At 53.3% G+C, this 12,835-nt stretch overlaps 4 protein-coding genes across 4 annotated transcripts; 2 read left to right on the forward strand and 2 right to left on the reverse strand.

Annotated features, from left to right (window-relative positions):
• Positions 1-969: 969 nt before the first annotated feature.
• On the forward strand, positions 970-5,542 carry C8A04DRAFT_12034 (uncharacterized protein; the record flags this gene model as incomplete). Its single annotated transcript, XM_062777193.1, has 8 exons — positions 970-1,119; positions 1,234-2,208; positions 2,267-2,401; positions 2,466-2,532; positions 2,591-3,657; positions 3,714-3,867; positions 3,937-5,190; positions 5,253-5,542. 8 exons carry the CDS (start codon positions 970-972, stop codon positions 5,540-5,542), a joined length of 4,092 nt encoding a protein of 1,363 aa, XP_062637148.1.
• A 1,997-nt stretch (positions 5,543-7,539) lies between these two features.
• C8A04DRAFT_28564 (uncharacterized protein) lies at positions 7,540-7,861 on the reverse strand (the record flags this gene model as incomplete). The annotated part of the gene is made up of 3 exons (XM_062780686.1): positions 7,540-7,580; positions 7,673-7,697; positions 7,775-7,861. The coding sequence occupies 3 exons, from the start codon at positions 7,859-7,861 to the stop codon at positions 7,540-7,542; spliced, it is 153 nt and encodes a 50-aa protein (XP_062637149.1).
• A 636-nt stretch (positions 7,862-8,497) lies between these two features.
• Positions 8,498-10,456, forward strand: C8A04DRAFT_28565 (cmgc cdk protein kinase; the record flags this gene model as incomplete). The annotated part of the gene is made up of 5 exons (XM_062780687.1): positions 8,498-8,646; positions 8,725-8,806; positions 8,865-8,967; positions 9,026-9,422; positions 9,475-10,456. 5 exons carry the CDS (start codon positions 8,498-8,500, stop codon positions 10,454-10,456), a joined length of 1,713 nt encoding a protein of 570 aa, XP_062637150.1.
• Positions 10,457-10,996: 540 nt separating this feature from the next.
• On the reverse strand, positions 10,997-12,118 carry C8A04DRAFT_12121 (uncharacterized protein; the record flags this gene model as incomplete). The annotated part of the gene is made up of 3 exons (XM_062777221.1): positions 10,997-11,491; positions 11,576-11,590; positions 11,648-12,118. The coding sequence occupies 3 exons, from the start codon at positions 12,116-12,118 to the stop codon at positions 10,997-10,999; spliced, it is 981 nt and encodes a 326-aa protein (XP_062637151.1).
• Between the last annotated feature and the right edge of the window lie 717 nt (positions 12,119-12,835).

A 12,835-nucleotide genomic window follows, 5' to 3' on the forward strand; every position in this document is an offset into this window, starting at 1 on the left:
TTTGCAGTCAACTGCTAAAAACGCGTTTGGTGGGAATCGGATAGACTGCCAACACCTCTTTCAGAAGGTCATGGCACTAACGTGATATGCAGGCCCGGAGTATGAGGAATTCCCCCTTGTTCGCTATTTCTCGTCTTTAGGGAAAAGACAACCGAGGAACAAAACAAACACTTACATGCCCAAACAATGCGCACTGCGCCATGCTACCTGAGCGTTGCACGAGACGTAGAAGTCTTCTTGGTGTGACCTAGCCACACCCGTCTTCAGTCTCTTCGCTCATTCTTACAAATTATGGGTTCCTACCACTCGATTGGCCATCTGAACGTCAAGCACGTTGTCAACTAGATGTAATTATATTGTGCACTCCTTACGGACCAGCAGCCCAGGGCAACAGTTAGCGTGCAGTCTGTGTGGGTCTGTCACGTCGGAACACAGCCGGACGCGCACTGTAACGTGTGCTCTGCCCTTTTGATCGAATGAAGCACCCAGACTGACCTGAGTGACTTTCAATAACGTCGTCCTTCTGGCTTATACGACGTCGGCGCCCAAGCCGTCACGAACCGGGGGTATTTGAGATGAAATCAGCCGTCTCCCAGAAACCCGGGAATGCCAAGCAGATCCGGAACCAAGGAATCCACGATCCCCGCGATGCAACTACCGGGGTACATTTCTCGGCAGCGGGTGTGTCCACGCGACGTCACCTCGCTTTAGTTTCCTCCAACAACAAAAGTCGATTGTCAACTCCACGGACCCTCACATTTGCGCTGCGATCCACGCACCCCACACGCTGAAATTCGGGATTGGGGGGGCTAGGCGAGCAGGAGCATTGGAAGGCCTTGCTCTTCCTTTGCCTAGTGGTTATCAAATCAATTGTTGTTGCGAAACTGTCGACAATGCGCACAGGTTTCTGGATAAGGTTTCGGTACCATACGTCGGCTTCCTGAGGAGTTGGAAGCTGAGAAAACCGAGATGGATTCACGCGATGGTTCGGCGCGTGAGAGCGTCGATAGAGGGGCGCTGGGGGGAGGTGAGAATGGCAACGGCAGCGAGTTTTATCGGCATGGAGAGAACGAAAGTAGCGCGAGCATCTTTGAGGGGGTCGAGATGGCACACGAAGAGGTAAGACATACAGCAAACCTTAGACGGCCCTCTGCCACCTGACCTGCATATGCATTGTGCATCTTGGTGCTGTTACCTAACGTTACTCACAACTAAACGGGATGATAAATGTAGCTCTTTGCCGGTCCAGTCGCCGAGTCTCTCCCCACCAGTGTCTCTGCCTTTAGCCACCGCCGTTCCCGTGCCGATTCGACTGCCAGCTTCTCCTTCTACCAAGACGAGCAGGAGGAGCAGGACGAAGAAGAGGACCGTCACCGCGCGAGCCTCAGTGCATCGGTGTTCGCACCCAACGAAGGACGACCTTCGGTGGACGATCTCGACGAGCTACCGTTCGAAGACGATTTCGACCAAGAAGACCGGCTTCTCGAGGACCAGGACGACTCGACCGATATGGAGCGCAATTCCGCCTATGGAGATCATGTCTTTCTCCGCCGAACGTCGACACAGTCGAGGGGGTCCGTTAGGAGCCGGCTGCTGCTGCGGCACGACAGCAGTATCTCCGCGGGTAGCGGGTACGGGGCGAATCGACACAGCCAGAAAGTGTACATGGTGAACGAGGATCTATACATCGCCATCGCCGGTTTCCGGACGAGCCGCGTGGGCTTCGCGATATACATACTGTTGTGCCTCTTGACGGTTGGACTTGGGTGGCTTATTTTTCGCTGGCTCCCGCGATGGCATATCAAGCTAGTTGGCAGACCTTCACCTCTTCGTGACTGCGAATGGGTGGTGGTGGAAAACCAGTGGAACGAAATGGCGATATTGGATGTCTCGTCGCGGCCGTACGGGAGGTCGCTGTCAACGGTGTTTGGAGCTCCCGGGAAAATGTCGTCCTATCTCATGGATGAAGATCAAGACCCCATCCTGCGGGACCTGCGGATGCTGGATTACCGTTACGTCCGATTCTTTTTCAACCCAACAACCGACAAGTTTCAGATATCCACTGGATGGAAAGACCCGTTGTGGTCCAACGTCCGCGAGATCCGTTCCGGAATCGATAGCGAAGAGAAGACGCACCGGGATGTGGTCTTTGGAGAGAATCTCATTGATATCGAGCAAAAGTCGGTGTTCCGGCTGCTTGTGGATGAGGTATGTTTCTCACTTCGAACCGGAAGCTAGTTTGTTTACGAGCTCTAATCAAAGACAGGTTTTCCACCCCTTTTACGTTTTTCAAATTGCCAGTTTGATTCTTTGGTCGCTTGACCAATATTACTACTACGCCGTTGCCATATTTGTCATATCTGTCGGCAGTATCATAACCACGCTTATCGAGACGAGAGCTGTAAGTGACAACCTTCTAGTGACGCCTTGGAGTATGTGGCTAATCGGGATTGTGTGTATGCTAGACCATGAAACGGCTCCGTGAGATTTCCCGATTTGTTTGTGACGTTCGCGTTCTTCGAAATGGGTTCTGTATGTGGCCACACTTTCGGCTTTTGAAGTTGCCGGGTCTAAAGCTAACGGTCTCAAGGGCGGAATATCCCATCGAGTGACCTCGTGCCAGGCGATGTCTACGAAGTCAGCGATCCGAGCCTTGGCCAGTTTCCAGCAGACAGTCTGCTGCTCAGCGGCGACTGTATCGTCAATGAAAGCATGCTCACCGGCGAATCCGTTCCCGTCTCCAAAATTCCGGCCACAGACGAGAGCCTTCGACGGTTAGACCTAGCGGCGTCCACTATGCTGCCCGAGGTGGCAAAGAACTTCTTATTCTGCGGCACTAAGATCATCCGCGCCCGACGACCACAGGAAAATCAAGACGAAGAAGCCGTGGCGCTTGCTATGGTTGTAAGAACCGGCTTCAACACGACGAAAGGTGCCTTGGTCCGCTCCATGCTCTTTCCTAAGCCCTCAGGCTTTAAATTTTACCGAGACTCGTTCCGATACATCTCCGTCATGGCCTGTGTAGCACTTGTCGGATTTACCGCATCGCTAGTCAACTTTATTCGACTCGACCTGGAATGGCATTTGATTGTCATCCGTGCCTTGGATCTCATCACGATTGTGGTCCCACCGGCGCTCCCTGCGACCCTGACTATCGGAACCAGTTTTGCCTTGAGGAGGCTGAAGGCAAAACAAATCTTTTGTATCAGCCCGCAAAGAGTGAACGTAGGCGGCAAGCTGGACCTCATGTGCTTCGACAAGACGGGGACGTTGACTGAGGAAGGGCTAGACATCCTCGGTGTCCGCGTTGTGTCCCGGACTACGAACCGGTTTACCGGGCTCTTTACCCAACCCGATGACTTGATGTCAGGCCACAGGAGAGGAACCGGCGAGCTGGATGCGGACAACCAAGCACGAAACGCTGCGCTCTACACTATGGCAACTTGTCACTCGCTGCGGACGGTGGATGGCGAACCGGTTGGCGACCCGCTGGATCTCAAGATGTTTGAGTTCACTGGGTGGTCTTTTGAAGAGGGCAATCTGGACGGCGCCAATGCCAACGACGAAGAGCAAGGAAACCTCCGCCCTTCAGTTGCCCGACCGCCAGCAGACATCAAGCGAGAGGCCAACGGTACAGGGCAAACCTCGGAGCAATCGGTAAGGCGTCCATACCGCAACTTCGTGTCTCCTCGAAATTGGCTAATAGACTTTAGGTCCCGTTTGAGCTTGGTGTTCTGAAGTCCTTTGAGTTTGTCTCCCAGCTTCGCCGTGCGAGTGTTCTTGTTCGGACATTTGGCAGCCCAAGTGGGGATATCTACGTCAAAGGGGCGCCTGAGTGCATGCGAGAGATATGCCGACCAGAGACATGTAAGTTGCATTCTCGTATTCAAGGCGGCCATTGCTAATCCGGTTACGGATACTGACATATCTTTATAGTCCCTGCCGACTACGACGAGCTCCTTTCCTATTACACACACAAAGGATACCGCGTCATTGGCTGTGCCACGAAGCATATCAAAAAGCTGAGTTGGGTCAAGGCCCAGAAGCTGGAGCGAGAACAAATCGAGGCCGATCTCGACTTTGTCGGGTTCATCATTTTTGAAAACAAGTTGAAACCCACCACGGCGGCTGTTCTCAAAGAACTACTCGATTCGAATATTGGCACCGTCATGATTACAGGAGACAATATCCTGACCGCGGTCAGCGTGGCGAGGGAGTGCGGCATGATTAACAAAACCGCCCATTGCTTCATCCCCCGGTTTCTCATCGGCCATGCCAGGGATCCCAGCGCCAGCCTGCAGTGGGAAAGCATCGATAACCAAGCTTACCAGCTGGACCCGAACACGCTCCTCCCCTTACCGGTGCCACCATCCGAGGACGCATCCCTTCCCTACAACATCTCCGACCTGCGCAACTACTCCCTAGCCGTCAGCGGTGACGTCTTCCGCTGGGTCGTTGACTTTGCCCCGCCCGAGGTGATGCGCCGAATGCTCGTGACCGGCAAAGTATTCGCGCGCATGTCCCCCGACGAGAAGCATGAGCTGGTCGAGAAACTGCAGAGCATTGATTACTCGTGCGGCTTCTGCGGTGATGGCGCCAACGACTGCGGCGCGCTCAAGGCAGCCGATGTGGGCATCTCGCTCTCCGAGGCTGAGGCGTCCGTCGCGGCGCCGTTCACCTCGCGCGTCTTTGACATTCGCTGCGTCCCCGAGGTGATTCGTGAGGGTCGAGCCGCGCTGGTGACCAGCTTCAGCTGCTTCAAGTACATGAGTTTGTACTCGGCGATCCAGTTCACCTCGGTCAGCTTCCTGTACGCGTCGGCGTCCAACCTAGGGGATTTCCAGTTCCTGTTCATTGATCTGGCGCTCATCCTGCCCATCGCTGTCTTCATGAGCTGGGCGGGCCCGTTCCCGGAGCTGTGCCGGAAGAAGCCCACGGCAGATCTGGTCTCACGCAAGGTCCTGACGCCGCTGCTGGGCCAGATCTTGATCTGCATTGGCATCCAGGCCGCGGCGTTTTTGGCTGTCCGTCGGCAACCGTGGTTTATCCCGCCCGTCATCAACCACGATGAATCGAATATTGAGAACTCGGAGAACACGGCCTTGTTCTTGACATCTTGCTTCGAGTACATCCTCGCCGGTGTGGTCCTCAACGCTGGTCGGCCGTTTCGGTGGTCTGCGATACATAACTGTGCGTATCTCCGTTCTTGAGTAATTGTGTTGATGAATGGTTCCAACTAACATGAGCAACAGGGCCATTTGTCGCGACCATCACCGTCACCCTCTGCATTTCGCTGCTCATGGTCCTCTATCCCCCTGGCTGGCTGTACAAATTGATGCAATTCACCTATCTCAGCTGGGACTTCAAGATGGCCATCATTGGCCTTGGGGTTGTGTACTTCATACTCGCGTGGAGCGGGGAGCACTGGGTATTTCAACCGCTCGCACGGCTGTTTGGGAAGGCAAGGCAAACGCTGCTGAAACATACCAAGACGAGAAAGCAGTACAAGGTGATTCAAGAACGGATGTTAAGCCGTACTTAAATACCTAAGGTACCCCATAGGCATAAGCTTGAACCGTGGAGGGAAATTACAGGCAATAGAGAGTGGCCGCTTTTTCGAGAAGATATATAGTCTTATCTATACAAGTACTAGGAGAAAACAATAGTATTAATAAAGCGGTGGATTCAAGGACCATACTAGTATATGGACTGTTTTGGGTCTCGGATGACCTCGACTAGAGGAATTATAATGTGCTACCGATTCAAAATCTCTTCTATACTACTGTCCCTGATGCTTCCGTTCGTTTGGGTTTCAGCCTCCTTGTGGTAGTTTACTGCCCCGTTCATTTTATCTTCCTTTCGTTCGGTAAGAAACAGCCTCTCCAACCAGCTGGCCGGTCGGGGGTAGGGGTTTATGTGAACCTCGTTTCTGTTGTACGCTGAGCTGCAAGATTGGAGATCGGATCAGAAACGCCTACTAGAGAGACGATGTCTCCTAATATAACGGCCACATATACTGTGACAGAATTACTAATGATAATGCTGGTAATAGGGCACCGACTTTATCTAGGCAACCTAGCGTAACCTATATAAGTAGGGGCTCAACGTCGATTTTAATACGGTATACAGCGGGTCATACTAGCTGACTACAATCTCGTCCTCCATGATCGGGAGACGAAGGATCTGATAACGACGAAGTAAATAATGATAAACTTCACTTCGCAGTCTTTCACTTGAACAATATATCTAGTTCATTTTGATCCTAGCAGTGAACTGTTTTCCAATCTAATTTTCTTTGCCCCGGCCCCGGTTAATATACAAGAGAAGAAAAGAAGAGAGGGATTCCTGTCCTCTCGGGCCTTAAAGCCTAGATTTAACCTCCAACAGCTTATTCCTGACTACACTATCTTAAATTTACGCACTTTCCCACTCTTTGTTAGGGGTATCCTCTTGTGATACTATCCTCCCCAAGCCAAATACGTATGTCGGCGCTTTGTGTTTCCCCAGCTTCTTCGATACCCACTCCCTAACCTCCTCTTGCTCAGGACGATATGCCCGCTCATGGCCCCCCTCAAGATCCTAGAACGCGCCAACAACCAGCTTTTCACTGACTTTTGTCGTTCTAGGCGGGACAATCTGCCAGCCGGTACAAGTAGAGGTGAGCCTCGGTAGCCCGCCCTGGCTCGTACGACGTCGCGTAATGCCACAGGTTGGACGATACACGGATGGGCCCCTTGGCTAGCCCGAGGGTATGTCGGAAGAGTATTGTAGTACATTATCGACAGAGATGAGGCGGGTGCTTGGTCGTGCGGGCCCGGGTAGCAGTTCGTTAGGGTCCTCTTCCCCTAGATTGAGGGCGTTCGCGAGAGTCGGTTACCGAGTAAGTCGTTGTGGTTAGACAACGGTTTTAGAAAGGGGGCTCCTCAATTCAACCTACCAAAACCAATGGCCCTCGTTTCGAAGAAGCGATAGTGGACCGGGTTGTGAGGACAAAAATAGAGTCTGTTAAAGATGTTGGAGCTCGAAAATGCTGGTCGGTCTAGGTAGTTGCTAGCAATCAATTCATTTGACGCCAGTGTTTCGCCGGTTGATAGAATATAGACCAGCATCGGGAATTAGTTACCAGCCGCCGAATACATTGGATTTCAATTTTGCGCTTATGGTTCGGTTCTTACGGACTCAATGGGATGGTGCTGTAGATGTACTAAGAAGCGTTGAACACCGGCAGAGAACCCTAGCGAATTCCTTGGGAAGACGTTGGACTGTTCATTTCTTTTGGAATTTCCCTCCGACCCCGCCAATGGCCCGCTGTCCATCACCAGACAGACCTCTCATAGTCCCCCCAAGGACCAGGGCGTGCGATGAAGACTACCTCATGGTATAACCCAGCCCGGCCCGTCCTTGTGGGTGAATCCAAGAGCGCACTGCACCGCCAATATATGTACAATGCTTCATCCCCAGGCACTCAGCATGAGCTCGCTTTCAAAGACATTCGTCCTTCCTCCCAATTCCCCGCTCTGCCCACCTCGCCAACATCGTCTAGTGGTCCCAAGGATGCTTCCAGCCGAGGAGAACCGGCCCTGTAAAACCATGTTAGCTGTCATTCCCAGCGCCTTTCGCAGTACTGTATTTCGACAATTGAGTGACTTGTTGAGTAGCTAGGGAGCCATACCATCCTGCTTCGCCCGGTAGAAAATCTGAGCACACAAACAAGTCAGTTTCCAAATCCTAGTTCACGGCTTTTCCCCTTTCATTCCCTGAGTGTCAAACATACCCAGAACCACATCACTGCTCCCAGACCAGTCCCAAAGAAGCGGTAGATCCGAGGCACCGGCGGCCGGCCATTCATTTCTGGGCGCATGGTGTCTTGCGTTGTTTTGGGAGGGGGCAGCTGTTGTGCCTGGCTCGGTGTGTGGTGTGGGGATGGATGGAGAGTCGCAGGGCAGTCGAGTGCTGCCCTTTCGGAATTGGATTGGGGGAGGGGCTGCGTCTGGGTGAACGCAGGGGCCGGTCGGTTCGTTTGTCGTTGCGGTGGGCGTGAATGCGGGCAGAGTGGTTCGAGATTCTGAGATGGAGCTGCTTTGGCACAGCTGAGCCTGAGCTCTCTCAGGGTTAGGGTTTGTTCGCTCGGGCTGCTTAGGTCCGTGCACCCGGCCCAGTGGGCCTTGTCCAGCAAGGTTCAAATTGGGTGTGCCAAGCCCGGAATGCACCATGCCCGTCGCGTCAAGTCTTCTTTAATCGAACTCCCATCCTATTCAAAGGTTCCCATCTCCCAAGTTTTCTATTGTGTGCCGATGTCCGAGGGGGAACATAATAACACCTCGCCCTGCCATGGTACTCACACTTTTCCGTTAAGGTGCCGGAAGCCCCTCCCCCGTCTCCCAAACCAAAACACTTTTCATTCCTTCATCTCACCCAAGCGCTTCCCCTAAGTCGCGACCCTTTCAGTTCGTCAAGGAAACAGCGACAACCAATAAAGCATCATCCCTTGGCAACAATGAGCATCCTCGAGTCTAAGGAACTGGGCGCTGCGCCCTCCCCACGCAGTTTCGCAATAGCCCATCAACGGCCCAAGAACAGCTTCACAGGATGTTCTCGAATCACCGATTATGAGGTGTTGGGCAAGCTGGGGGAGGGTACTTTTGGGTGAGTACATAGAAATCAAATTTTTGCGGTTTGTTATCCCGACACTCCCAAAGTCATCGTGTTAACATCAATTGCCAGCGAGGTTCATCGCGCGAGGTCAAAGAAGACAAATGCCCTAGTTGCGCTGAAGAAGATCATCATGCACAATGAGAAGGATGGGGTGAGTTTGTGCCGGTCAACGCTCTTGTTGGGACTGATCTCTCTAACACGCCCCCTAGTTCCCTATTACGGCTCTCCGAGAAATCAAGCTTCTGAAGCTTTTGTCTCATGTCAACATCTTGCGCCTGGAGGATATGGCGGTTGAGCACCCAACCCGGAGCAGCAAGTCCACCAAGCACACCAAGCTGTGACTATGAGCTTTCGCTAACCTTCATTCCAGCCGACAAGCGCAAGAAGCCTATTATGTATATGGTCACACCCTACATGGACCACGACCTGTCTGGCCTTCTCGACAACCCCTCAGTGCACTTTACGGAGCCTCAGATCAAGTGCTACATGCTGCAGCTTCTCGAAGGTCTCAAGTATCTCCATGAAAATCACATTCTGCATCGAGATATGAAGGCGGCCAACCTTTTGATCAACAACAAGGGTATCCTCCAGATTGCCGATTTTGGTCTCGCGAGGCATTATGACGGAGAAGTCCCGAAGCCGGGCCGGGGCGGTGGCGAGGGACGACGTGACTATACTAGCCTGGTGGTAACTCGTTGGTACCGGCCTCCCGAGCTGCTCATGCACCTGAAACGCTACACCACAGCCATTGATATGTGGGGCGTTGGGTATGTATTGCCCCCTGTATTCTGCCCATGAATTCTTGGCTAACTTTTGTAGGTGTGTATTTGGCGAGATGCTTGTTGGCAAACCGATCCTAGCTGGAGAGAGCGATGGCCACCAACTCGAGATCATCTTTGAGCTCTGTGGCACCCCGACAGACGAAAACATGCCGGGATGGCGGTCTCTCCCCAACGCAGAAGCCCTACAGCCTCACCCACGGCAAGGAAACCTTGCCCAGCGATTCCGAGAATACGGCTCCGCCGCCGTCTCACTCCTCCGAGAACTCCTCAAACTCGACTGGCGCAGCCGCACCAATGCGCACGATGCCCTTCAACACCCTTACTTCCGCACAGCCCCCCACCCCGCCAAACCCCACGAGCTCCCTTCCTTCGAGGAAAGCCACGAGCTCGACCGACGCAAGTTCCACGACCGACGTGCCGCGCTGCCACCAGCCCCCAAGGGCGGAACTGTCGGCCGCGGCCCCCACGACGGGCCCAACAACGCCTCCTCCTTCAGCGGCGATGGCTTCCGCAACGGCGTCAACAGCGGCCGATACCCGCGCAACAGTCGCGGCCCAGAAGAACGTGTCCCCGCGTGGCATCGCGACCGCGGCTTGCCGCCTCGCCCACCTCCCCCCGCTGGCAGCGGAGGCCCCGGAACTGGAGGAGGCGGAGGAGGAGGAGCCGGTGGTGGTGGGGGGGGCCGGAACGACGTCGACACCTACATCCCCAGCTACGACCGAGACGCACCACGGCGGGATGACAGACGGAGACGCGACGATCGAGACGACAGACGACACGATCAGCGGGACCGGAGACGGGACTACGATGACAGAGACCGCGATCGGGATCGAGACCGGGAGAGGGTACGGAATAGCCGGACGATTAGTAGAAGCCGGTCACCGATGCCTCGCGACCGGGACCGCGACCGAGACAGGGACCGCGAGAGGGATCGTGATCGGGATAGGGATAGAGACAGAGAGAGGGATAGGGACCGTGAGAGAGATCGGGACAGAGATCGTGACTTGTACCGGAGGTAGGACCGCGGTAGGAGAGTGGCTCGGGTGTCCGGTTAATGGGGTTGGTTTGATGGACGGATGGGGGCCTGGCATGTCATATCTACTTAATACCTGGGATCATGGACTGGTGGGAAAGAAGCCCATCCTGATCACTGTCAAGCGGGGCCGCTCTGAGCCCGTACTTTGGCGGGCTAAGCAAGCGGGTGGGCTAAATTCAGCGTGTACCATCATGATTATGATTTTGCTGACAGCGTAAGGCTAACTGCCTGTTGTTTGTCTCTGTCGTGACCTGTCTCTCTTTAGGATGCGTCACGATCGTCACTTGTTTTGAAGGTTTCCAACAATTTAGCATCACATGTATACTTGAACGTGTAGTAATTCCTTATTTCACAGGTAATATTGATTAAGAGCTCTCCCCTTCAGGCGATGACGCCACCCTGCTCTAGTCCCGGACGTATAAGACGATAAAATAATAGCAAAGCAAGCGAGTCCATAAAACTCCAAACAAGCACCAGGTTTGACAAATAACTCCGTGCATCCCATCCACTAGGTCACCGGGCTCTAGTCGGATGATTCCTCATGGATGGTATCTGCCACGCGTACTCCCGCAGGCAGTGTTCGCCGCGAGCTCTTAGCTAGCGACGACGACGATGATGGTGACAGCGGTGGCAAGGCGCCCACATATGTGGAAGGATACCGTGCGTTGGTGCGGGAAGACGATGGGGTGGCGGTGGTGGTGGCTGCGGACGATTTGTCCCGCCGGTAGTCACGAAGGTCATCGGATGATGACGAGGACCAGTAGATCGCCGAGTCTGGGTGGAGGTCTTTGGCTTTTTCTTTGCCCTTGCTGCTGCTCTTCAAGTCTCTTCTAGTGGTGGTGGTGCCGTGGTGATCCGGGTGTTGATGATGGCGCGTAGGTTGCCGGTTTCGTGTGGGTCTGCGTTGACGTGGTGGTCTAAGAAAGGGGACCCAGGTGCGGAGCAGGTGAACGAGGAATCTGGTTAGGAAGGCGATGGCTGTTCCAGCGACTAGGCCGATTATGACAGCGAGGCTGAACTAATTAAGCGTGTTAGACGACAGGTACAGAAGGGCAGAATATGGCCCAAAACACGAGGACCGGATCAACCAATGTTCACATACATATTGAAAAACCGGCTAGTCAAGGGTGTTAGTATAATCGAAGAAAAAGAATGGGAAAGACGCCAAACTTACTTGGAACTCCTCATACATTTCGTTCATCACTCCCCACGTCCAGCGGGCCAGGCGCAATGGAATAAGCAACGGCGAGATCAAAATCCCCACTATTATACTTATCAAGGAGAAAATCGACAGGTAAAAGAAGCTCACGACCCCAAACACGACGTTCAAAACCCAAAGTATTGGACCAAACATGACTCTCAACACAGGTGTTAGGGTCCCCAAAGCTTTACCAAGGAAATGCGCAACGCCTCTCAAGTCTACACGCATCCACAAGAAGTAGAGGATGCCGTACAAGACGCCGAGAACCACACCAATTCCCCATAACAAGTCGAGTACCGGTTCTACGTCGTGTTTGAGGCCGAGTGGTATAACGGCGGTACAAGTGTCTGCAATGTCTGCTTCCTTCTGGCTTCGACTCGCTAGATAAAAGCCACCCGTCAAGTATGCGACCGAAGTCGGTTCCAGAGCTGGGCAGGTGCTCATAGCTCCTCACCCAGCGCGAATGAAGCGGACGGTTAGGCGTGGTCGTGATGCCGAGTTTTCCAATTGGAGGATGGGATGGACGTATCGTTGGCATTCATGGACTGTAACTCTCGAGGCGCGAATCTCATGGTTTCGACTTTTGTGATCGGGTCGCAAATTAAATGGGAGGCGAATGCGGTCTACCTGTTCGACTAGGAACCGTTCATGTAAACCTTGCCATCTCAGATGGCGCCTTCCAAGGGCAACAGATATTTGTCAGTGGACAAGGTGGGTTGGGAGAAAGCGCGAGTGAGCAGCACATGTCACGAAAGAAGCCAAGAGCTGTGACGTCTGACGTCGTTGCATGAAGGGATCAGTATTACACCCCGATACAACGATAGCCTAAACACTTGCCCATGATGGTAATGTAACGAATGTAATCTTTTAGGTTTTCAGCCCATTTTAAGGAAAGGTTGACTTTCATGTCAACAACTCTTTCAAAGTGAATTTTCGTAGCTGTCACGAAGCAAGCCTGATAACCTCTCCGCCTACTAATATTGCGGTCTCACTGGGTTTTTTTTAGCCTACATGTAGGATTGCCCGAGGATTTCACCCTCCCTCGATTCTTCAACAACTCGTGGTGTTTAATCTTTTTCGGCTGTTACAACCTTTAACCCCCCCCCCACCAAGACCATACCGATTGAAGGACTAAGGCAAAGTCTACCTCACTATCAATCA

Source organism: Dichotomopilus funicola (genome assembly GCF_033296635.1).
Source record: "Dichotomopilus funicola strain CBS 141.50 unplaced genomic scaffold C8A04scaffold_30, whole genome shotgun sequence".
Lineage (NCBI taxonomy): Eukaryota > Fungi > Ascomycota > Sordariomycetes > Sordariales > Chaetomiaceae > Dichotomopilus > Dichotomopilus funicola.